Genomic DNA, 25,224 nt, shown 5'->3' on the forward strand with positions numbered 1-25,224 from the left:
GCCCAATGTTTAACAGGCACATAATGTATCTTCTACTCATGAGTAGTTGCTTGAATTAATGAATAAGCTATTAAGTAAACTAAACAGCAACTGAAGAGCTACCCTTCAACTTTCTAACCATTGTTATTTTACCCAACAATTAAAATCTTTAATTTTTCCAACTAAATTTTCCTAGGAAAAAAAATAAATTACATCAGGAGTTCTAAATATTAATTATATTGACTTAAATGAAAACAATCTGTATTTAACCTTAGTTTTTCAAACTAACTTTTTTACTCTGCTAAATTCAGTCTATATGGAAAAGAGCTAGGGGCCTGTGATAGTGATTACCCACTATCTGTAATTCTCAAACTGTGTATCCAACCCGTATACTTAGTGATGATTTGTTCTCTTTAGATTTAGTTGGGATGTCGTGGGTAGACAAAGAAAAGACACAAAAAACATATTAGCTTTCTAAGATTAATGGCTATATTTTTCTTTTGGGAACTTGAAGACCTAAGCTAAAATGTTTGCTCTCTGAGCCCCAATATCTGAAAGCTGTAGCTAATGTAATTGCTTCCAAGGGGGAAATATTGCTTATATTTTCTGACTGGCTGTCACAATGTTCTCAACTAATCTCCCCCCAAAATGCCCAGCTCAATATAATTGTAAGAATTCAGGGCAGAATCTTTTCGAGACTGTGTGAGCAATAAACTTATTTGTGTCTCTGTGAAGGACTGTTCATTCCCAAAGCACAACAGTTTGTTAAGATGATGACAACAGTTTCTGATTTGCAGACGTGTGGCCTCTGAGACAAAGGTGCTGTGGATTACTAGGGTGTCCCTGCATCGTATCAAGGACACAAGGGACTGTCTATTTTCCTGCTCCCGAGGGCAGGGTTTATTGTTTTAGCCTACTGCTGCAGCTTTTTATGGAGTTGACCATGCACATGTGGAACAACTCTCTTCCATACTTTATACACTTTCCTCCTCAGGGTCTCTCCGTCTCCATTTATACTTACAGATGTTTTGCCGGCAACATTCTTCCCCCTTGATATCTCCCTGCTAAAAATGGGAAGTTATGCCCAAAGGCCTTATTTAAACATACGATCCCTCCTCAGTACTTCCTACGCCTTTCTTCCTTTATGTGGTCTCCATAGCATTTATCCCATAAAACATACCATTTTATTTCTTTTTCCTTTTTATCTATTTTCCTCCTTCAGAGATAAAAGCTCCATAACACAAAGAATGTTATCTCTTTTATGGACTACTATAGTCTCTGCCTCGATGCAGGTACTCCAAAAATATTGGGTAAACAAACAACTTTCCCATTACAAGTATCCGATATAAAATACTTCCAGAAGATGACAACAGACACGATGGGTCCAGGAGTAGTTGTTTCTACAGACGCAATGCTTTTTATTGGGGGAGAGAGAAAGTTCTGGTAAATAAGACACTTTGATTACAACTGGATCAGCCTAGGCTCTTCAGAGCTATAAATCAGCAAAGAGAGATAAATATCAATGGGGTAGATGATCTGGGCAGCCATTGATCTGGCAACTGAAAGGACCCATTGGGGCACCTCTTCACACTTCTACCACTAGCTATGTACATCAGTTAGTGGGGTGGAAGCTCATGGTAAGCTGGGATCAGGATTTCCAGGGCAAGATCAATCAAGAATCCTAGACAAGTGTAAGTGTCATTGGAAAGAGACAGAGATCTGGAACGGCCTGGTGATGCAAGTTTTAACCTTTTCCTACTCATTTGTACATACATGTGCCAAAATAATGGCCAGCATGGCAAGGGTTGCCCAAGGTAAGATGGTGGCACTTATATCTTGGGGGTTTAAAAACAAAAGCACCTTCAATAGGCAGGAACTTATGTCTGGCACTGTAAACTTGCCAAGCTACCCGTGGCTGGTGAGGTCTTGAACTTTTCTTGCCACATTTCTAAACCGGCACAATTCCCAACTACATCCTAAACCCTACTCTTACTATAGATATGTGTAGCTCTCACCTTTGTCCAAAGAAGACTCATTTTGCAGCAAACAAAGACTACCACAGACATCCCCGACTGGCCAAAATTCAAGGAAAAATTGGCTATGGGGTGTACATCCCTAGCTGGTGCATTTAATTTACTACACAACCCCTTCACTTCAGTCTCAGTGACCAAGGTGGAAGAGGGTAGCAAAAATAAATAAATGAATAAATAAATAATTCCAAGTACCACAGGACCAGTAAGACCAGTAAGACGGCCATGAGAAAAACCTCTGGACACGATACGGGAGCTACATCCATGCAATCTCAATCTTACAGCTGTCTTAACAAGACATTCACAGTGACAATCCAGGCTGACATGTGGGTAAGAATGGAGAGACTTTCTCAAGGATGCTCCACTAGATCGAGACCTACAGGCAACCAGTGGCTACTGAAAGAGGCAGAAGCGATCTTCTCCAAGGACAAGATCCCTGAGAGATTATCCAGTCTAACGTGGGCAGTGGGCACCTGTAAACACATACATACACCTGGAAACAACACTACAATGGTGTGTGTGTATATGTGAGTGTGTGTGTGAGTGTGTGTGTGTGAGTGTGTGTGGGGGGGGGTGTGCAAAACAACAATTAAAGAAGAGGCCATGAGTTTGAGAGGAAGTTGGGGGAATTTGGAAGAAGGAACAGTGGAAATGATGTAAAGACAGCACTCATATAAGATGCTCAAAAAATTAATAAATTTAAAAACTAAGACATGTAAATAAGAAATTCACCAGCTGTAGAGTAAATATATATATATATGTATATATATGTGTATATATGTATATATATATGTATATATGTATATATATATATATACACACACACATATGTACACACACACACACACACACGTACACACACACTTCTTTCTGAAGAGGACTGAATGTCTATTTTTTTTCACAAAACAAATTAGAAAATCCTGTGAAATGAGAAACAGAAAATAAAAGTGAGAAAAAAAAACTGCAAGAAAATTCCCAGAGGGGGGGAAACAGTTTTAGTGGCATATAATAAATGAAATTAAAGGCCACTAGTGAACTAAGGAATAACTCAGACACAAGAAAACATAAAAATGTGTGGTTTTGAGAGATCTGAATAAATACTCTAAAGTGTAGTATGGAAAGATCTGAAAAGCAGAACTGTAATGTAAAAACTGAACTACACCGAGAATAGTGTGGAGAATACCATCATCCACATAGCACGTGACTGGAATTCTAGCTTAGTGGTAGCAGAGACAGCACCTGCTTTGTGTTCACGGGCAATATTAATCTGTAGATTGTCAAAGTGCGATAATCAAACCCAGTCGTGAAGAATTTCAGCCCCAGATATAGCATGACTATATGTAGTGAGCAGCGCCTGCCATGTTTGAGCCCTGCTTGCAACATTTACTAATCAGATTGTACAAAGCCAGGCAGTGGTGGCACACGCCTTTACTCCCAACACTCGAGAGGCAGGGTTTGAGGCCAGCCTGGTCTACAGCATTGAGTTCCGGGACAGGCTCCAAAGCTACACGCGCACCCATCTCATCAACTATCACCAAGATCAGATGAGCTAGTATCTAGCTAGAATGTTCTTCGGTGATACTGGATTACTTTAAACAATTTTAAGTTGCGTATTCACCAAGGTGTTAGGAACCAGAGACTGGCTTCTTATTACAATTGATTAGCTCGCCTTGACTAAAACCCATCAAGCCCCATGTCCATGTGTGAAGAGGACACCACATAGGGGAGTGACAAAGGACACAGGAAGCTTCGGCTGCACTGTGCTCCTGTGCTCCCAAAAAGAACATCTCCATTTGCTTCATTGAACCCGGATTGGAAAGGAGCCTCGGTTCTCACCCTATTATGCAATGCCTTTATTCCAGGGCAGACACACCAGGTCTATCTCTGAGGTCTTGTGTTTATAATAGGAAACAGCCCCTGAGTCTTCTGGACCTAAATGAGGAAGGTAATGTAACTAACTGTTAACCTTTCAGCCTTGCCAAGCAGTTAGCTATGGAAATGGCAGATCTTTGACAAGTAAAGTCCGTGACTGGGTGGGCCTGGGGATTTTATAGAAGCATTGGAAACCCAGACAAGGTCTAAATCCACACAGGTGACCACAAACACAGGAGGTGTAACTAAAGTGTCTGCCACACAAATAAAAGTACATTTATTTACTCAAATAACCTATAGGCAGAATAAAATACATAACTCACATAAGAAAATACATAATTGTATGAAAGGAGCAATAAAGGCAAAATCGGTCCTTTGAAAACTAATGAATCGACCAGCCTCTGGACAAAATAATAAAAGGGAAAAATATTCAGGATGGAAAAAGAAACACAGAGATGAGGGAATGAAAAGATAAAAAGAAGCTACTCTGAGCAACTTTATGGGTGCTACTAGACTGGAAAACCATTCAGCATTGCACGGCCAACTTGAACCCATGAATGTTGTATGAACCAGCACTTTGCTCCTAGAAATGTTGCCTCCAGAAACACTTGCATGCATGCACTGAAAGCAGCATACATTAGTCCTCCAAGAATCACTGTTCAGAACAGAAAGAAAATAAGAGTGCAAAACATCTATGTGCAAGAGTATGTTTGCAATAACTCCGTGCAACATGGATCAACTGTGCAACACCCGTGTGTTATTATTACATACCTTACAAGCACTGTTGGGAAAAAAATAACAAAGTTGCAATTAAACACTTACTGTATAATACTGTGTACACAAATTCAAGAACTACCCGAGGTAAGGAAATTGCTTTTAGAAATGTGCGTTCATGCTCACATGAAGAGGTTATCGTTAAATAGAAAGGAATTCATTTAGAACAATGGTTAGGCTGAAGCCGCTCTGCAGACATGGTTCAAGAGCATTAGAAGGGGCGCACTTCTGACCTTGTCATTGAGAACGAACGTGTGGCTGTACAGTTGGCGTTTACACGGCCCTTATAGTTTTGTGTGTGAAATGGCTCAAGACAGAAGGAGTAAGTGGGGACAAGAAGAAAAGGAAGGAGGAGAAAGAGAGACAGAGAGAAATCGCTCATTAAATCATTATGCAAATTAGTGGCAGGGCAGAATGGAATGGAGGACAACCTGGACCCTCTTCTCTGCAGTGGACTGCATTTGGCAGCTTAGGGTTTCTTATACAATGCAGTGTTTTATTCTGTGAAGCTGGAGATACACCTCAGCAGTTAAAAGTGCTTGCTAGGACCCGAGTTCAGTTCCCAGCAGCCACCTCTTACTTCAACTCCGGGGTATCAGAGGATTTCTTCTGGACACCAGAGGCACCTGCACTATGGATATGCACATATTCACATAATTTAAATAAATCAAATATTTAAATAAAGATTTTGTTTGTTAGTTTTTCCAGACAGTGTTTCTCTCTGTGTAGCTCTGGCTATCCTGAAACTTGCTCTGTAGACCAGGCCGGCCTCACACTCACAGAGATCCACCTGCCTCTGCCTCCTGAGTGCTGGGATTAATGGTGTGTGCCACCACCACCTGGCTTAAATAAAGAATCTTTTTAATTTATAAATAAACAAAGAAAGGAAATGTAAAATATCGTGTTAGCAAGCAGTAAGAAGAGCTGGTAGTTTTGGAGCTGACACTGTGCAGCATGACTTCAGAATTCTTAAATGTAGCTTTAACCATGGCATGCAGTTTATACTGATTATAGATGAAATGTTACCAGCTCCCTCGCTCTCCTGTGACTATGACATCCCAGCGACAATCAACTGTAACATGGAATTGTGATTATGTTGTTCTAGTCAGAATATTGTATCACAGCAATGAGAAAGAAAAGATACCAATTATTAAAGAGAATTGAAAGTTTGATTGACAGACCCCCACAGGCTACTTTAAAGACAAAAAGAAAAATGTGCATTTACAAACACACATGTTTTTATAGCTCAAAAACAGAGTTACAACATATAAACAAACTCTTCACAAAACTCTCCTTCACATAAAGTCTCAGGTAGTGGCTTTAAATGCAAGGGGGGGGGGGAGGAATTCGTTATGTTAGATATCAATTCTCACACCACATCTTTCCTCTCTGTGTGTTAATGCTCCGTTTATTGTTAATTAGATGTACCTGTGTGAATAATTTAAGTATTAGAGAATCCAAAATACTCTTAATCCCTCATTCACCCCAAAAACAGAATAAGACAGGAAATTGCTAGCCTTCGTGGTGGACAGAGAATTGAATAGCAAAACCATATTTCACAGGAAAAAAAAATCTAAATTGACTTCTCAGGTTATGAATACTTGATTATGGAAGATATAATGCAGAAATAACCCCCATTTAAACTCATTTGGAAAAGGCAGCCATTCATTATGCCAACTCTAATGGCTGGAAAGGAGAAAAGGGAGTAATTTTGAGCTGACAGCACATACATATAGATAAATATTCTCACTTTTCTGTTGTAGAACAGAACCAGCTGAGGACCACGGTAGAGGTGGTGTCCAAATGATGGGCAGAGAGGCATAGTGCCAGAAAGAGACAAGGTCTACAAAACAATCCAAAGGAAAACTTTGCGTATATTGTGTACATATGATTAATTAAAATATGCACCGTGGAAAAACATTTCCTTTATGAAGACAAGGGCAGTCTGGAATTTCATCTTTGCTATACACCAAGTCAACATTTCAACATCACTACCCTGGAGGGAAGACAGAGTTATAATATTGTATTCATCGGACCATTTTTGCAGAATTGGCTGTAATCCTGAAAACACCGCGTTTCTCCTTTCAATGACATCTTTAAAGCAGTTCTCTGCGTTTTTACTTAAGGAAAATTGCTAGGGGGACCCCATACCTAATAAAATTGAACAGACCAGTGGAGACAGCATGGGGCAATCTGTTTAAAGGAAGCGTCCCACACTGATGGTGCAGGATGAAGCAGAACATACCTTTGTGATGGTTTGTGCTGGAAACAGCTTTTCCCCACAAGGTCACTATAAAAATTATTATCAGCAGCTTCCCTTTTGTTGCCTTCTGTAAGTATCTCTTACTCATCCTGTAACACAAAAGCGATACAATTCCTCAGAACATTAGGTCATTGCATTTCTGTAATCGTAGCACATGCAAGTCTTTCATGATACCTTGACAAAGGTATCCTCGGCGAAGGATAAATTGTCCACATTTTAAGGCAGGATCATTTACACAGAAGTGGATACCATATTATTTATTCAGTATCTCTTGTTCATTTCTATATAACTGAAAATAAGTTCTTCATTTCAGCCGTCTTTCTTAGTGCAGGCTGTTAAGATTCACTGGAGTCTGCTGAACTTTGTTCAAGCATCTAGACACAAAAAGGGAGGCGTAGTCAGCAGATCTGGATCCAGGAGCTACTTCTTCTACCCATTCACTACTTTAAAGCTACTCTTCTGGAGTCTCATATATAAAATGGAGTTGTAATTCATTCAGAGTTTAATTCAAAGACCCAACCTGAGAGATTAATGAAATGTTGAATGGATGAGTAGATTTCTAACATAAAACTGTAAGTGCATATGTAGCAATATCCAAGTCCTCACAGTATTCCCATCTTTGTGTAATTCCCCCTTAAGGAGCATTGTCCTAGACTCAAGATCTTGGGACATAGTACATTAATGGATTTGATAACTAAACTCTGAAATCTGAAGTGCCTGTATTTTGCTACTCTATCCAGGAATATGCCTTTTCTGGGTTTTTTTTTTTTTTTTTTTTTTTTTTTTTTTAGGTACTGCTTCACATTCTGCCTTGTAAGTTCTTAGATCCAGGATAAATTCCTAAAATGCAGTATAAGTCCTTATCCGTGATTAAAGCATTCATGCTTTCAACATTGTTTCTCTGTGACTGAGTCTTAGATGATTCCTAGGCAGGATTTTTTGTTCCAGACAACATGTAGAGACCAGCAAACTCTGTTCCCCCACTTTGTGTCGGATGCTTTACACTCTGGTTTATTTGTTATTTACAACCGTTCTACCAACACATATTAGTGTTCATGCATTCCATTATGTGGCCGCCAGAGTCAAAGTTGTCAAATAAACTTCACCAATTCATTTAACTACTTTGTCTTGGGGCTTAGGACCACATTTGAGTTAAGTATTTCAGACTTACATGCCTGCCCTCCGAGGGTCAGACCTTTGGAGAAATGATAACACCTCACGTATATTCTTCTAAGTTCAAATGTCACACAATCTCCTATCTCTTATAGTAACATTTTTCTGAGGGAATGGATGCCATCCCGTCTTATAGATATACAAAGAGGGCAAGTGTCTCAGTTATAAAAGCAGATGAGCACGAATGTAGCTCAGCCTTGATCACTTCAAATGCCTTTTCTCGTGCGCCCATGTATCTTAGATTGCTTCATCATTTTCCTTATAGTTTTTGGTTCTGTTTTGAGTATTAGAGCTTGGAACCTTAGAATATTGCATTTTTTTTTCTGGAGAGATGTTTTAAATGATGATAGGGTTCTTTGCCTTAACATTTCAACCTGTAGGTGGCAAAGACATTATAAAAATCAAACCAAAAAAAACTGACAATTAGGTCTTTGTTCTGCTAGGAATAAATCAATAGTTTTCCTGTGCCCACAAAATTGCAGTATTGTGAGGAGACGAATACAATGCAATAGGTCCATCTTAACACATTGACAGAGCGGCTATGCTGAGAATTTAAAGCACCTGTTTCAGCTCAACGGGTTTGACAGTATGGTTTCAAATCCTAGTGTGATGATGGATACGTGACATTGATTGAAAAAATTAATGGTAACAGATGATTAATATAGAGCATCCTACTTCTGGATGATATACAACATAGTAAAGCTAGTAGAATCAAAGTGATTTCTGAATTTGTTTTATGTATTCTTTTGCATTAAACATAAGCACACCCTCATACTGTTTCAGTTATATCTAAGATTATTTCTGATGTGATTATGTGTTTTGTGTGTGTGCATTTGTGTGGGAGCATGTGCATGTGGCTATAATTGCCTGTGGAGGACACAGCCCCGGAAGCTGGAGATAGAAGTTATTGTGAGGGGTCCAATGTGAATGCTGGGAACCGAACTTTGGTCCTTTGTAAGAACAAGCTCTTTAACACCCTAAGCCATTTCTCCAGCATGCCTTGTACTTTAATATCCATCTATATCTATTTAATGTCTACCCTCTGTGTATCTTTTATCTGTCCATATCTTCCTGTATTTGTCTAATATATATCACGTACATGTGTATATGTATTTCAATACTGAAAGAGGACTTATTTTAGGTAACAAAGTTTTTTGAAAGAAAAAGCTGATCTCTTTCCATCTCTTCATCTCCTACCTTCTCTTTGTGTTTTGCTTTCTGTTATCCACCAACATATATACTATTTTTATTGTCAGCATTCCTAGTTGGCATATACAGTGGGAAGTTAGCCATTAGGTTGACAGATGTAATGAAATATCTTCACTACAAAGGATTCAACTCATTTATGCTGATAAAAATTAACACCATTTATTCACTGAAATTATCTTGATGTCTCTGATCCATGTGATGTTCTGGTTGCTCGGGCAGTTACTCATAGGTAGAATTTCTCACTACAATGAAGTTATAATTTAACAGGAAAAGAAAGTACACGTGTAAACAAAGGTGTAGAAGAAACACTTTGTAATAGTTTAAAAGATACCATGGGATTTCGGAAGACAGAGCCTAAAGGCGTTTGCCTAGATTCTGGAGGGCAGGATAGGCAGCAGTGATGTCTGTGTGGGTAATTATAAAAACTAGAATACTACACAAAGACTGAGGAAGATGCTACAGTGCAAAGCAAAGGTTTAGAGCAAAATTTGGCATAAATGAGAGCAGGTGACCAAGTTGGAATGCCAAGTGCAAAACCAAAAATGGTACCCGAGGTTAGGAAGGTTGGGTGAGGAGATGGTAAGACTTTTCTTCTTGAGCAGGAAATTTGGATTTTACTATCCCTCCTCTACATGGGCAAATTGAAGACTTTAAAGCAAAGGATGCTGCGGTGGTATAACATGATTGACATCTTATAAAGACCATTTTGCTATCTAGAAGGAGGGCCCATGCCTTATCAATTGAAGCAGCCCATCCTGAAGGGCACATTGCTATGGTAGGCTTGCTTGTCAGAGCCTTTGCCATTGTTTGAACAGTGGGCCAGTGCAGAGACATGTCATAATTAAGCCTACTAAATATTTTGTCTTATGTGATGTTTATTTCCATACGAATATCTGCAGCCAAGATGAGGTTAGGTGGTGGACTGCAGGCCCCAGATTGAACTTCTACGCTGTCCTTTATTTTTACTTCATTATCTTTCGTAGACCAGTTAAGCTCACTTTCTGTCTTCATGAGGCATTTAATTTTCTGGTAGGAAGTTTTAAATGCTTGCTTGATCATAAGTCATGACTTTTTCTTATGGGCGGGAGTGGACGGACCACAAAACACATCCAGAAGTCTAACTCTCAGTGACTCAACGGAAACCTGCTGTAGCACAGAGGCGAAGGGTGAGAGACAGTCCAGGAGATTTTTCAGCCTTCACTCCAGCATCCTTCATTGCCAAGGTTACCGGTTCTCAATTATCTCCCATGCCCCTTGCTCCTTGCAAGCTGCTGCTACTCAGGCAGCAATTTCAAGGGATCATCGTCTATGCACATTTTTCCATTAGCTTGCAGTTTCTATTCACTTGGTTTTTGTGGTTGGCAATTCACTGGAATTTTACTGTTTTTACAGATGAATGTGACAATCTAATCTGTGGTAGAAAACTTTAATTTGAAATCTGGTGGGCAGAGATAGCAAAAAGGCTGCTTCCTCCTCTGCTCTTTCTTGTACGAGGGGGAGACAAAATGGACCCCTTAAACTCCTGCTCTTTGCTTTGTCCCTTTGTCAAATATTATTAATCACCCCCATTACACCGTTTTTCAGATCGCTTCTTCCTATTTCTCTGTCTGTCCTCAATCCTGATTGTCACCTCCTAGCTACATGCTAAAGGGGTGGTTGGCATATGCTTGCTTCCTCCTTGTGTTGAAAACTACAGAACATACTTGGCTGAAATTTTCATCCGATATTCAACAAATATGCATTTACCCGTCATTAAAATAGAAATTGGATCACACCATGCATATTTCTGTGAGTCACTGTCTCTATACACAGAATTCCTATATTAGACTGGATCGAGATAAACAAATGGATTGTAACTCAGTACAGTGAATGGCCAGGGTAGCAAAAGGATAGGCAGCATGGCCCTGAATAAACCCTATAGGGGGGATCCTAAACTGTGTGGCGTTTAGTTGATGATGTCTAACCAAACAATGAATATTGCAAATGTAGCTGGAGAGGTCAGATGCACACTTTAAGCATGTGTATGTAGAGGTAGGAAATCTGGGGAGGTCAGATGCACACTTTAAGCGTGTGTATGTAGAGGTAGGAAATCTGGGGAGGTCGGATGCACACTTTAAGCATGTGTGTGTAGAGGTGGGAAATCTGGGGAGGTCGGATGCACACTTTAAGCGTGTGTGTGTGTGTGTAGAGGTGGGAAATCTGGGGAGGTCGGATGCACACTTTAAGCGTGTGTGAGGAATACTGTATGGGAGGAGATAAGGCCAGCATACTGTGGCCACTGAAAAACTTTGGTGGCCTGCCTTGTTTTGTCATAATAAAGTAGGTTAAGTGTGTACGTGCACATGGAATCTGTTTACCTTGGCTCTGCTTTAGCCTCACCATTGTAGTAGCTTAAAAAAAGGAAGTTGGAATTATAACATTCTGGGTCAAATATTTACTCTATCATTAAATATGACCTTAAAGTTTTTTCTAAATTCTATCAGCTACTAAACGAGGATGAATGTCTTACTCTGAAGAACAAGAGAGCTACTTACTGTGTAAGGAACCTGACAAAATAGACACAATGTTTTTTCATAAAGAAGTAGTTACCATTTTTAATTTTCATAGTTGTATGAGTTCAGTTTGAAAATGCTACTTTTTTTTTTTAATTTGGTTTTTCATTTTTCTTCTACTTCTGGTAAAGTATGGTAAGTTGAGTTCAACAGCATTGAGTCTCCTACTGTGGAGTGGAGTTCACATTAGTGGGTATGATTAGCTGGCGATAAGAAAAACAATCAAATCCCACCACAGATGACACATTTGAAATGACTTCCTTCTGAGTGACTTCATCTAAGCAATTGGCATTTCTTTATTATTTTGTGTGTATCTCTTTATTGGTGTAAATATGCCATAGAACATGATAAAACATGTGTGGAAGTCAGGAACTGAAGAGTCTTGAGGAGGAAAGGCAAATACTGTCATTTAAATGAATGGCTGTGACTTAAATTCCCTTAACAAATTAAATTTATGTTTATATGACAAGGAAACTGCAAGATTCCTAAGTTGTTTTAAGAAAAGAAAAAAAAAAAAAAAAAACGCCAAAAGCAAAATGTTGCTTGATTCTTTAGTCATATCAAAATGCTTTCTTTGGAAAACTTCCATTGCCTATTCAGAGTTCACATATGGTTCGGCATGGTACCTCACACAGGTATGTAATCCTCATTCGTATTTGAGAAACTGAGGTAGGAATTTTATGAGTTCAAAACAAGAATGGGCTACCTAAGCAAGACCGTGTCCCAAACACCAAGGACAGCGACAGCAACCACAGATAACATCAGTAACAACCAAACTCAGCCCTGTAACAGTTTATACAAATAGAGCCTTCAGGGTGAGAAATTTCATTTCAATTATATGTCTTTCTTTTAAAAATATTGTCAAGACCTCAGTCTGACAGCTGGGGAACCAATATAGGGGCAAACCAGGCCCCCTGAACGTGGGTGTCAGCTAGGAGGACTGGGCAGTCCATGGGGCCTCTGGCAGTGGAGCCAGGATGCATCCCTGGTGCAAGAATGAACTTCTTAGCCCAGATGTGGGGGGAGGACCCAGGTCCTGCTCCAAAAGACTTGACAGATTTTGATGATCCCTCTTGGAAGGCCTCACCATCTCTGGAGTGGTGGGGGATGGGATGGGGGGGCCAACAGGGGGCATAGAAGGTTGGGAGGGAGAGGGAACTAGGATTGATATGTAAAATAAGATGGTTTCTAATTTAAACAAAAGTTATTATTACAAAATAGAGTGACCAAATTGAAAAAAATATTATTGTCAAGATTTTGGCAGTAAGCATATGCTTTATATTAAATTATTTAAATCCAGCTTATTTTAAAAACAGTTCTCATACACTTAAAATTTAAGCTCAGTCATACTGATATTTACTCATGGGATATTTTTATGTCATATGTTTCTTACTGTAGTGGCGTCCTATGAAATCTAGCATTTGTTCATACAGCATAACCCCTCCCTCACCCCAATTCAAGCAACAGGCTTGAATTGTGGAAGCAACAGTTCATTGATATAAGGAAAGATGTTAAAGTTGAGTCACTGACCACAAAACAAGAATTCAGAGAAGTATTGTAGCTTAGGGTTAACACTGAGAAGTTAAAGGAGACAGGCAGTTAAAAGTCTAATGGATAACTGCCTTCAAACTACCTAGAGCCGCTGCAAAGGAATACAACACACCATCTGATCATGCAAGAATGAAGGGCATATGCTTAACTTGTGTTATAGATCTGTTACCATGGAGAAAGATAAGTAGATAAATCCACTATTCCTTGTTGAACGTTTATAGGTTGCTTATGCCACATCAAGATTTGAGATGAAGGGCGGGGGTGAGGCAAGGCCAGTTTTTAATAAGAACTAACTTCCGGACTGCAAGAATTCCAAAGAGAATTGAAAAGGTGATCATAGTTCCGAGTCAAGGCTGTAGGAGGAGGAATGGAGAGATGGATTAAGTATGGACTGTGATCTATTGGGAATAGTGGTAACGCCACTGAGAAAAGCCTGTTCCTCTGCATTATGTGGGAGTAATGTTACAAGTAGCAACTGCTTAGTCTTATACCGCCCTCCAAACTCCATCAACTCTTCATCTTTGGATGCCCTGGAAGAAATAGAAAATATGTAATTGTGGTTTGAAGAGAAGGCCAACTCAGAGAATGTGCTTCTTGGAAACACTGATAGAAGAGCTTTTCCAGGGCAAAACTTCCGAGGGAAAAGTTAAACCTCAGCAAGGCTGTGACACGTTTTTGAAACCAGTTGACAACACGATATGAAGAGACAAAAAAAAAAAAATCGCTATTTGGAAAGATCCCATTGAACCCAATCAATGACTGTTTCCCTGGGGGGGTGAGACCAGGACATAATTACGTAGTCCAGCCTCAGAGACCCATTAGACTGTCTGCTCAGGTGAATTTGGAGCAGAGAGAAAAACTCCATGTTGAAATGAAAGCAAAGAGATAGGCCACGTGTGTGATCACCAGCGAAACTCTACCTTCAAACAAAAAAAGTTTCTCATAAGAAGTAACTAGGAGAGACAGAAAGCACTGTTCAAGGTGCTTCCAGAACCAAAGAGAACCAAAGGCAGACCTAAAGTGCCTGGTGTGGCATCCACAGGCTCTAAAAAGATCTGGGGAACAAGAGTTGGAGATGCAGTAAGACGTAGTACAGATGGGAAGAATCAGGTTTAGGAAGCCCACTCTTGCAGAGCCAGACAACCTGTTAAGAAATCCGTGAGCCAGGTCACCAAAGCACCTGACTGTTACTTCCCCAGAGGTGAGTAAATCAAACAGCGTCCTCAGAACCAGGGAGAATATAGTTTTTTTTTTTTCTTTTTTTACTCTTTACTCTTTTTGGGGGTTCACTACCCAACACCCCAATAAATCACACATGCAGTCTTATTCCTACTGATGAATGTCCAACCTTAGCTTGGTTTTTTCCTAGCCAGCTTTCCTTAAATTATCCCATCTATCCTTTGCTTCTGGGCTTTTACCTTTTTCTATTTATCTCTGTCTCTCCCCCCCTCCACCTCTCCCTCCCCTCTCCCCTCTTCCTCTCTTCTCTGTTGCTGGAAGTGATTGGCTCCTGATGTCCTCATCCTTTTCTGGCTTCCTCTCTCCTCCCAGATTTCCCCTTTTATTCTCTCTGCCTGACAACCCCACCTATCCTTTCTTCTGCCTTGGTATTGGCCACTCAGCTCTTTATTAGACCAATCAGGTGTTTTTAGAGAGGCAAAGTAACACAGCGTCTCAAAGTTAAACAAATGCAATATAAAAGATTATAACACATCTTTGCATCATTAAACAAATGTTCTACAGCATAAACAAATGTAACACATCTTACAATAATTTTCTTTCTACAACGTAAGAGTAGAAAGAAGTAAACCTCATGACTGAACTGTGAAAGCACCCTCCATCTCCTGCATGAGTGACCAAATGATGCATTATTAAGATGTTTTTGTCTCTTTTGTGGGGGCCTGAGACCCAGCCCCCAAATGAATCAAACATGGAGGCGTATTCTTAGTTATGAATGCCCAGTCTTAGCTTGGCTTGTTTCTAGCCAGCTTTTCTTAAATTACCCCGCCTACCTTTGGCCTCTGGGCTTTTTATGTTCTCCTACTTTTGTAAAGCTTACTCTTCCCCTGTGGATTGCTGTGTAATTGGACTCTGATGCCCCCACTCTTTGTTTTCTCTTCCTGTTTATACCTGCCCCGCCCATCCTTGCTCCTGCCTGGCTATTGGCCGTTCAGCTCTTTATTAGGACCATCAGGTGTTTTAGGCAGGCAAAGAGTCTCAGCTTCACAGAGTTAAACAAATGCACCGTCAACAAAAGTCACACACCTGAAAATAATATTCTACCACACCTGTCAAGCTGACCAAAGAAAAGGAACAGTTGAGGAAGAAGATTCAATATACATGCCTCTTGTACAGCAGGTTGAAGCCTTCCAGAAATGAGCCCCTAACACATGCCATCTAAGGAATAGGATGAAATAGATTGTCCTGTTACCCTCCAGATCTATGACTAAGACATCCTGAGACACACAGTCTCCTGACCTGCACAAGTATAGCAGAATAGAAAGAAGCCTGAGGAGTTCAAGACAGTGCAACTATACACATTCAAACTATGAGAACTTGATCCCAGAATTCTTGAAATTGGTCCGTCTTTCTCACTAGCTATGAAACCACTTCAAGGCATCTTGAGAATGAGGTTCAAAGATGAAATCAAGAATAAAAATGCCTTTCTAAGATCTCAGATCCCCAAGTCACCAGAGTTTGTATTGAGAATAATAAAAGAGACGAGGAAGAGGATGAGGAAGAGGATGAGGAGGGACAGTAGTGAGAAGAGCTTAAGCTGTGCTGCACAATCGGGAACCTTTAACCTCCCCCATCCCAGTGCCCTCTTTCCTTTCATTCTCACAGAAGACAAAGAAGGTCAGTTACAGAAGGGAAAAATGAAAAGAACAGGAAAAGGGAGGTACCCAAGTTCAAGGCATTCTCTGCCCCATTTCAACTCTCTTAATCTGCCAGAGAAAATGGGGATGGTGAGACTGGAGAAGAGCCTTCCTCCCTGGGGATGAATAAAAGGTTCTCTAGTTCAAGGCCTTTCCGCTGACCACCTAAAAGGGAGCCAAGGAGCGGCAGGAATAGGAAAAGAAAACGGTTGAAATGCGAGCTCAGAAAATGCTGCACTTGGAGGAAGTCAGGAAAGGGGAAGGGGGCTGGAGAAGGAAGAGCTCACCAGGCTACAGAAAGAAGGGGGATGCAAAGCAAATCCAGGCAAGCACGTTGGGTACCCAGTGGAGGGGAAACAAGGAGAATTGCCTTGGACTGCACCCAACCATCCAAAGCTCTCCATTTGATTCCACTATTAAGCCCAGCTATGAGCTGTGGGTACCACGTGGCAATAGAAGCTGCTCTCTACATCACACCAAGCACAAAGGGAACACCTCCCCAGACTCACCCACCCAAGTGTGGCAGTGCCCCTGATGGCTTCAGGTGCCCGTTTCTGGAGATCTTTACTTTTTTCCATATAGTTTTGAAGCTAATAATGATACTCAACTCATTTAGGGCTCACTTGGCCTTCTTGTAGTTATTTCCTTCAAACATCAATTGACCCTTTCCTATTATTGGTCTTAACTCTAGCTAGAATTTCAAGTGTTTGTTTTTAGCACCATTTAACTCAATTTCACCTTTATCCTCCCCACCCCTTACATGTTGATTTTAAGCAGAAAATAAAGGCAGTTAAAGTCTGTCAGGGGTGGGGAATGCGATGAGTGGTTTATGTCAATGTATATCAACAATATGACCCCTTTGCTCATGTTATCATCCCTCCCTGTCTTTGACTGGACTCCAGGAGTTCAGCCCAGTGCTTAGCAGTTAAGGTACCCTCTCCAGCACTGATTCGATTATTACCTGGGGCCATCCTTGTGGATTCCTGGGAATTTTCCTAGTGCCAGGTTTCTTGCTAACCCCATAAAGACTTGGGCAGGGGAAATAGGCAAGATCTCCTGAGTAAATTGGGACCGAGAGGGGAAGGTGAGGGGAAGGGAGTGGAGAGGGGAGTAGGGACATCATTTTATATTTGATCTCTTGCCCTACACGAGCTTCAAGCAAAAAGGCAAACAATTAGAAAACCCCACATTTAACATGTCTCATATGCCCACAGCAACGATGCCACATGAAAATGTGACTAAAACTGCTGGTAGGAAACAGGCAGGCACTTCATGGATGGACATTACTCCACCAAGCATCCACTCCTGAGTGATTCCGATATGACAACATTTTACAGTCCTTCAGTGGAGCCTCACTGAAAGGGATAAGGAAGCAACTCCACACACAATGTTTGTGCTCGTGCACAGGTCACTGAATCAAAAGCCTACCATTTAAATTGATGGTCATATGTGGTAAAAAACACAGATGGGTCTGCACACACATCTAAGTTCCACTAAAAGGCTTCAGAACAAAGTGTTTTATTTCATCCTAAAACAAAAGATTTCCAGTTATTAAAGCAAAGAATTCATGGTAATGAAACCAGGCCTACGTGTTCTCTACTCTGTTACTACTGGGAACAGTTAAAAACTTTTATTCCTTGTGTTCCTGTTGTCTTAGAAAATGGAACCATGGGAAATCTCCACTCCACTCCCTCATCTTAGCAAAGCAGTGAAAGGGCGGGTGAAAAATGGTGAGACAAATCTTAAAGTGTGATGGCTCAGACAAAATGCATGAACGCAAAGGGCGTTCGTTTGCAGTTCTCACAATTTAGTCAACCAACATAGTCAATATTCACTGAGCAGCTAGCAGCCCATAATCAGCACGTGACAATGCATGTACCAATAAACCACTCTATTACTGAATAATCCTTAACAGTCCTCATCAGAGGTAAGTGAAAATGTAAACCTCTGAAGACTTCATTTATATATCCATTCCCTGGAAAGCATTTACCACAGCATATGTGAGCCTGACCTTCAAGATAAATTACAAGGGGTAACTAACGTCTCTTGGATTATACGTGAGGACCATTCATTCCTCGAGAGAGAATCTACGCCTGGTAATGTAAAGCCACCCAGAAACCCATGTCAGGGTCACTATGGAAGAAATTGATGTTTAGTTAAATTGACATAGAATGAAGCCATCTTCTCAATAAACCACTCTTTGCCTTAAACCAGGGAACACCTCTTTCTAATGATCTATGGTGAACACAGAGACTCATGGCCATACAGGGTGCTGAATGTAATGATGGTTGTGTTCTTAGCCTTAAACAAGACATTTACACCACTCCCACGAAGGACCAGGGAACATTGCAGAAATATAAGAACCCAGAGATAGGGAGATGTCATCATCTAGGTAATACACAGCCACTGCAATAATGAACTCACGGGAACTGAATGTGCCTAACCCCAGGTCTTCCCAAGAACGGGCCCATCAACCGTCAAGCATGGCCTAGAGGGGCTCAGCTCAGGAAGCCTAACCGTCAGAGCTGAATAGTTTCCTACTGATAGATTCTGGGAGAATGGAGTCGCTGACTTCATTTGTGCACCCAGTGGTGACCTCACCTGGTTCCAGTAGATAGTCACAAGCCCGTGGACACACAGCTGGGCCCTGGTTAAACTAAGTAAGCCACACAACCAAGCCAAATGAGTGAGAGGGGACAGAAGAGGAGAGGGTAACCTGAATGCATTATATGTATGCATGAAAAGAACTAACAAGTAAGTCAATTAAGCCAAAGATGGAGGCATTAAGACAGGTAAAGGAGAGTTGCGTGGCGGCCATGTGTTAAAAGATGTTCCATTCTTCCTTTGAAGGAGAGAGGCTGAAAGAGGTCCAGTAAACAAATGTTTGATCCAGTTTGCTAGAGTATACCTTTCCTTCTAAGAGGTACAGCTTAAACAGAGCTAGTCAAGTATCCAAAAAGGGCAAAGGCACTGACCATTGTACCTCTCACCACCCGAGTTCATTCCCAGGGACTCACACAGTGAGAGGAGCGAACCGGCTCCCCACAGATTTGCTTATGACCTCTCTGCACCTGCCATGACTCTATGGACACCCCTCTTTTCTTGTTCACTCCCTCCAGAAAAATAATAAAAATACAATTTTAAGTGTTAATGGCTTAAACAAAAACATTATAGCCATAGTAGCACCAGCATTAAATTCCAGACATTTCTCCATAATGCACAGTGAGAGAGATGGCGGAGTAGGCGCACCTCTGTAACTCCATTTTGCAGATACTCCTTACACGTGTTCAATATTTTCACCTAACTCCATACATCTTAATAAGATGCCTTTTAGAGAATAGTGAGGCATTATAAGATTTAAATGCGGCAAAGTGCTACACTCAGCTTTCAGTTAATAGCTTAAGCAACTGAGAATTCAGCCGACTGAGAATCAACTCATCAAACCCTGCTCTAACCCTCTTGTCAGGAGGGCTTTGATAGATCGCTTTCTGGCTTATTCCTTTTGCAACAAGATTTCAGCGTCTTTTGAAACCCCCCCCCTTTTTTTATTCTCCAATATCTGGGAGCTCTTTTTATTAATAAAATCAATCGCATAATCCCCACTAACTCTTCGTTCACTCCCCCGTCTGGCTGATGCCTTCTAACGCTTTCCTTGTGGATGGAGGTACTTCCTTGACCATGGGGTACTCTCCAGCAACAGGCAACCGCACTGTGGCACAGCCCTCAACGGGCTAAATGAACACTCTAGAGACATTTTCCAGGGGTGAGATTTATTCCATGGTGAAATTATGTCTCCAAGTGATGGTGAAAGCCTATTACCTGAGTCTATTTTAGAAAAATGTTCCACATTATGGGTGCAGGAAAGATGCATCTAAACTACAGCCATTGTCATCTCATAGTTGCTAAAAAGCCTACTGACCTTATTTCCCCAAAATTTATATCCTCTTACTTGAATTGTTGGGGACAAGAAAAACCACAATTCTACATACCACTACAGTTCCAAAAAAAAAAAAAAAAGTGTTTGCCACCGCGAACATGCTGCAACAGGGGTTATTGGCTGCCATGCATGTTGTCTCTACCATGCAGCCTGTATGATGTTCTTAGTGGCACATGATAGGACATGAAATTGCAATGTTTGTTTCTATGTTATTATTTATTTCTTCTACTAGGATAAAACCTGCTATGGCAGCAGGAAACTAGGCCTTTTACTTCACACTTTTGTCCTTAAAGTTCATTAAGCTTTTTTTTTATATCACTATATCACTGGGTATGTACAAGAGGAAATATGTACAAAGTCCATAATAACTTGATAGTAGAAAATTTCTATGTACCCTTTGAATTTTGAGTTTGGTTTACCCTGAAAGATCATGTGGTTTCTGATAACATTTAATGTCTCTACTTCTTGTAGGAAGTAGAATACTCTCAATGGTTATTTATGCTATATCTGAGTACTGAGTCTGTAAACAGAACCCAAGCTCCTCAAGAAACCATATGTTATAGCTCTCTTTGCCCACAGAGTGTCTTAGCCTTGCATAGTGCCATATGGTATATTAAACATTCTCACATCCATGATCACATTTGATGGATATGGCCATGAGGCTGGCAGACACATCCATCCTCTTGCAGAGATGATGGGAACAGGCAAAAGGAAATAGAAGCAACTTGTACAAGGTTGAAGGGAGTACAGGTGAGCCAGAATTTAAAACTTCTAGCTCTTTTCATCCAAAGTATGATAATAAAAACAGTGAGTCCATTACCTGGTTTTCCATACTATAAGACAGAAGGCCTTTAAATAATTCCTACTAATTTTGACCCAGGTTAACGGGAAAATATATTTACAGGTTGTGAGGGTTACATTATACTGTGAGAATTAAATTTGACTAAATAGTTGCCAATGTGACCGAGAGTGGAAATGCTTTACTGAGGCCATTAGAGGGTGGGCAAGAGAAAAGGATGCCAGAGGACACAGTCTCCATGTCCTTAAACCTCTCAGTTCCAGTCTATTGGCAGCACTGGGCAAAGGGAACCCGAGGCTGCCACAGACTTCTGGTTTCCATAAAGAGAGAGCCAGGGGCACCGAATCAATCTGAAATCTCTATTTTTAGACATTCTCAGTTAGTCCTATTTCTGAAAATCCTACGTACCAACTATGGTCTATGGATGGAGTGTTGGACGCACAGCTAATCTATTAGATTCTGGGGGCAGAAAGCACCATTTAATCATGGGCCCTGCAAACTCCGACTTGAATCAAGAAAGGAAAAATGAAAAAGGAAAAGGGTGAGCTCATCCAAAGACAAAAGGACCATAAGCAACTCATTTCTCTCATTTCTCCTCTATAGCTTCTTCATCCCAAAGGAGGATGTGCCCAGACTGTGATGGCCTTCAAAATGTACTAACTAGCATATCAAATAATGTGGAGGGTATATTAAAAGTCCTCAACTCGATATGGAATGTACTTCTGTAAACTAATCAAGTGCTTCATGGGAGAATCCAGAGGCTAAAGAACACGATCTACTTCTGCAAGGGTGAGAGCAGGTCCTTCCTCTCCACTTCATTCTCCAGGGGCGGTGTGTAAAAACTGCAATTAGGAATGAAAGGAAGGAAAGGGTCCTCCTGCAAAACAAATGTCTCCACCCAGAAGGAGCAAGCACAGCATCTGGGGTTGGGCTGTGGGGTGGGAAACACAGAGGAAAACAATAGCGCACACGGGACAAAAATACCAAAGGAGTCAGCTGGCTCTCTTCAGCTGTTAGGAACAAAAACTACCAAGTACAAATGGGTATTCAGAAGCCAGTGATAAAATCTGAAGCCTTAAATAGCTCATGGTTCAGACAAGTTGGGAAATGAAGGCAAATGAAGTAGGCTGGGAATAAAATGGATGCATTTAGGTTTTTTTCTTGACATATGCATTAAAGAACTACCTCACATTCAGACTTTCCCACCAAGGTCTGTGATGGTATGGTCCTTCCATCCAATGCCTTCCTACTTGGCCCTGGGCAACGTTACAGTGCATTTGAGTTCTGTGCCTACTATGTGATCACAAGGGAAGTACAGGGCTTGCTGTACTAATACTTGGATTAAAGACTGACCTGAACCACCTACTCTGACAGATTGTCCCTCAGCATCACCCAGACCAGTTCGTAAAATAAAAGTGACAGCGTTTGCCACAACTACCTCAGAGGGCCCCTTTTCCAATAAACGTGATACTCGGTATCAAAGTGTGTTGACATTATAATCCTATTCCTATATTCAGCACCTAGAAAAATAAAAGCCATCCTGAGCTTCAATAAACACCACTCTACACTGTTACACTGTTACTCCAAAACTGGCCATGTAGCCATGGCAACGATGGATGAGGCCCCTGAGCACATGGAGTCTATGCTGGGATTTACATAGGCACTTGTTAATTTAAGGTTTGATGGTAGTGTAGTGAAAGGGAGGGGTCTGGGCTAAGAGTTTGTGATAATTTATTGATTATCATTAATTTCCATAGAGAAAAGAATACAATGGTATATTATCTTAATTAAACTTAGGAAGGCCGAGTCTGGAAACACATAGTCCAAATATTATATAATGTGCGCATGTCACTGGAAGTTTGCAATTATTAAACAGAAGCCATGCTCACATACTATCAGAAAAACTCAAGGGAAATTTGGCTGTTTTTTTCAAAATATGGCTTGAAGCAAAATCACATGCTCATCTTCTATAAAGCTATTATTTTCCGTAAAATCCTATGGTGTTGAACAATGTGAGGAGTACCAAAGACAGCAAACCCCCAATATCTCCCTTCCTTCAACAGACTCATCATAAAGGAAAGTGGGGATCGTATGATCATATAAGCCAAAAAAAAAAAAAAAAGCTATTAAATCGGAATGCTAAGAAAGGGACTATCATGAGAGTTGGGGAGCAGGAGCAAACGCAAGAAGTCAAAAGGTCAAAAGTGAATTCGCAGAATTCTAGAACAAGGGAGTCAACTTGCATTCTCTTCTTGTCTTCACCCAGATCTATAAAACTACTTCAGACCCCTTTCTATCCATAAAACAAAACAATCAAGCACTACCACCTTCTAGCCCTCCCAACCCCTTTTGAGGAAACTCAGGATAGAAGACATTTACCCGAATAGCTGATATCCCTCATCATTGTGGTAATCACACATGAAACAGCCTCACTGTCCCTGACATCACGGAGTAAACACTAAGTAGGAAGTGATTGAACTAAACCTGAACTGGGTAAGGTTATAACAGGCAGAAGAGATAAAAGGGGCATTTCAACTCAGAGGAAAAGTCTTGGGAAAGCATGGGCCTGGGACTGACTATGCAAGCAGTGTAAGGACCTGTGATCTCATTAATAAACAGTAAAAGGGAATCAGAACACTGAGGGTGTTCATGGCCAGATGTGTGTTAACCCTTTACATGCTGCAGAAAATGGGAAGATAACCAGCAAAGGACACCAGTTTCAATGTACAAAAACCCATACACATCTTTTTATCACCTGAGTGTGAGACACTGATGAAATTAAGTCAACGAGTAATAGACCTCATGCGAGCTCATTTAGGACTGTTATTTTATGTTAGGGTATGTAAGCAATGTTCTTTGCAAATTTTCTTTTTCAAAAATCAGCATTAGGTCCCTTTTAACAGGACCTAATGGCTCCTGTGGTTAATGGCTCTCTCCTTGTTAAAGGCACTATATTTCTTGTAACTTATCTTTCATAAAAATGCCTTCAAACCTAAAGAAGCTACATGGAAAGGTTTTCCACCAAATAAATTCAAAGTTTATATTTTTCATGTAGTCTTCACTGAACTATTTATGAATCATTACGCAGCATCATCTATGTACAAAAAAAAAAGGCATAAGTGTTATCTAAAGCTGACAGCCTCATGCCTATGCCTGTGATTCCACCATTTGGAAATCTGAGGCAGGAGGATTGCTATGTGTTTCAGCTAACCTTTTCTACAAACTATGATTCTGTCAAAGAGCGGGGGAAACAACAAATTTCTCTCCGTTTCTTGTTCTCCTCCCCAATGTGTGTGTGTGTGTGTGTGTGTGTGTGTGTGTGTGCGCGCGCGTGCGCTACCAGAATATGTATGTCTTTACTGTCTTTGCACTATTGTGTACACATTTTAGTAGGATGGAGAGGATCCTAAGAAGATAGGAGAAGAGTATAAGAGAAATTAAGTGAAAGAAGAAAGAAAAAATACAATAAAAAAAAAAACTCAAAGATAATTAGTAACAAAGGTAAATTAGGTAAGAGAAAGAAAAACATTTCGTGCCTGGTCCCTACTTCCTCTCTGAGTTTCCTTCCTTTCCATGTCTTCCTTTCCAGCCAAATTTCTTTACTACAGCGGCAAACAACGCATGCTAAGTCATCTTCTCTGATTTCATTGTAGGAAGCATGAAAATGGTTTCTAGTGGTATGAAACTCTCTGGAGTAGGCAAACCCACCTCACACAATCCAAGACAGCATGACATTCTCGCTTGTACTATCACTGTAAGGAAACTGAGCTCCGGGAGCTGACATGTGGCATCACACGTGACGGCTGTGGGACCCATCCCCAGGACCCCCGATTAGGAATCCCTCAGTCCTTTTCCCAGTTGGCATAGTCACACTGTGGCAGCGTTAGCAGGCATGCTGCGCACTGATGAGGCACATTTGAGATCACTGCCCCCTCCCGCCCCAGTAGTTGTCATTTTGAACAGAGACACAAAGAAAACAGTGTGGGGACACAAGGCAGCTTTGTCCCTTTTGTAATCCCTGCTTCATGGTTCCACACCTCCTGTGCTGAGGACTGTACAGAAATAATCGAGTTCGCAGAACCCTTGACACCATCTGCTGACACCACACTGTGTACCCTCAAATGTGGATGATAATACAATTAAGTTTTAATGTACTTGGGGACATTATCCAATTTGTGAACCGTCTAGGGAACATGTGTCTTGCACCTC

The 25,224-nt window shown here is 40.8% G+C and overlaps 1 protein-coding gene across 1 annotated transcript in view; it reads right to left on the bottom strand.

Moving 5' to 3' along the window:
* Positions 1 to 25,224, bottom strand: part of Tafa2 (TAFA chemokine like family member 2) — a 298,337-nt gene that overhangs the window by 95,454 nt on the left and 177,659 nt on the right. The window contains exon 2 of the mRNA XM_051176275.1: positions 6,901 to 7,007. Coding sequence (XP_051032232.1) covers positions 6,901 to 7,007 — 107 coding nt within the window. The remainder of the gene's footprint in view (positions 1 to 6,900; positions 7,008 to 25,224) is intronic.

This window comes from Phodopus roborovskii, unplaced genomic scaffold (assembly GCF_943737965.1).
Source record: "Phodopus roborovskii unplaced genomic scaffold, PHOROB, whole genome shotgun sequence".
In the NCBI taxonomy this organism is placed as follows: Eukaryota; Metazoa; Chordata; class Mammalia; order Rodentia; family Cricetidae; genus Phodopus; species Phodopus roborovskii.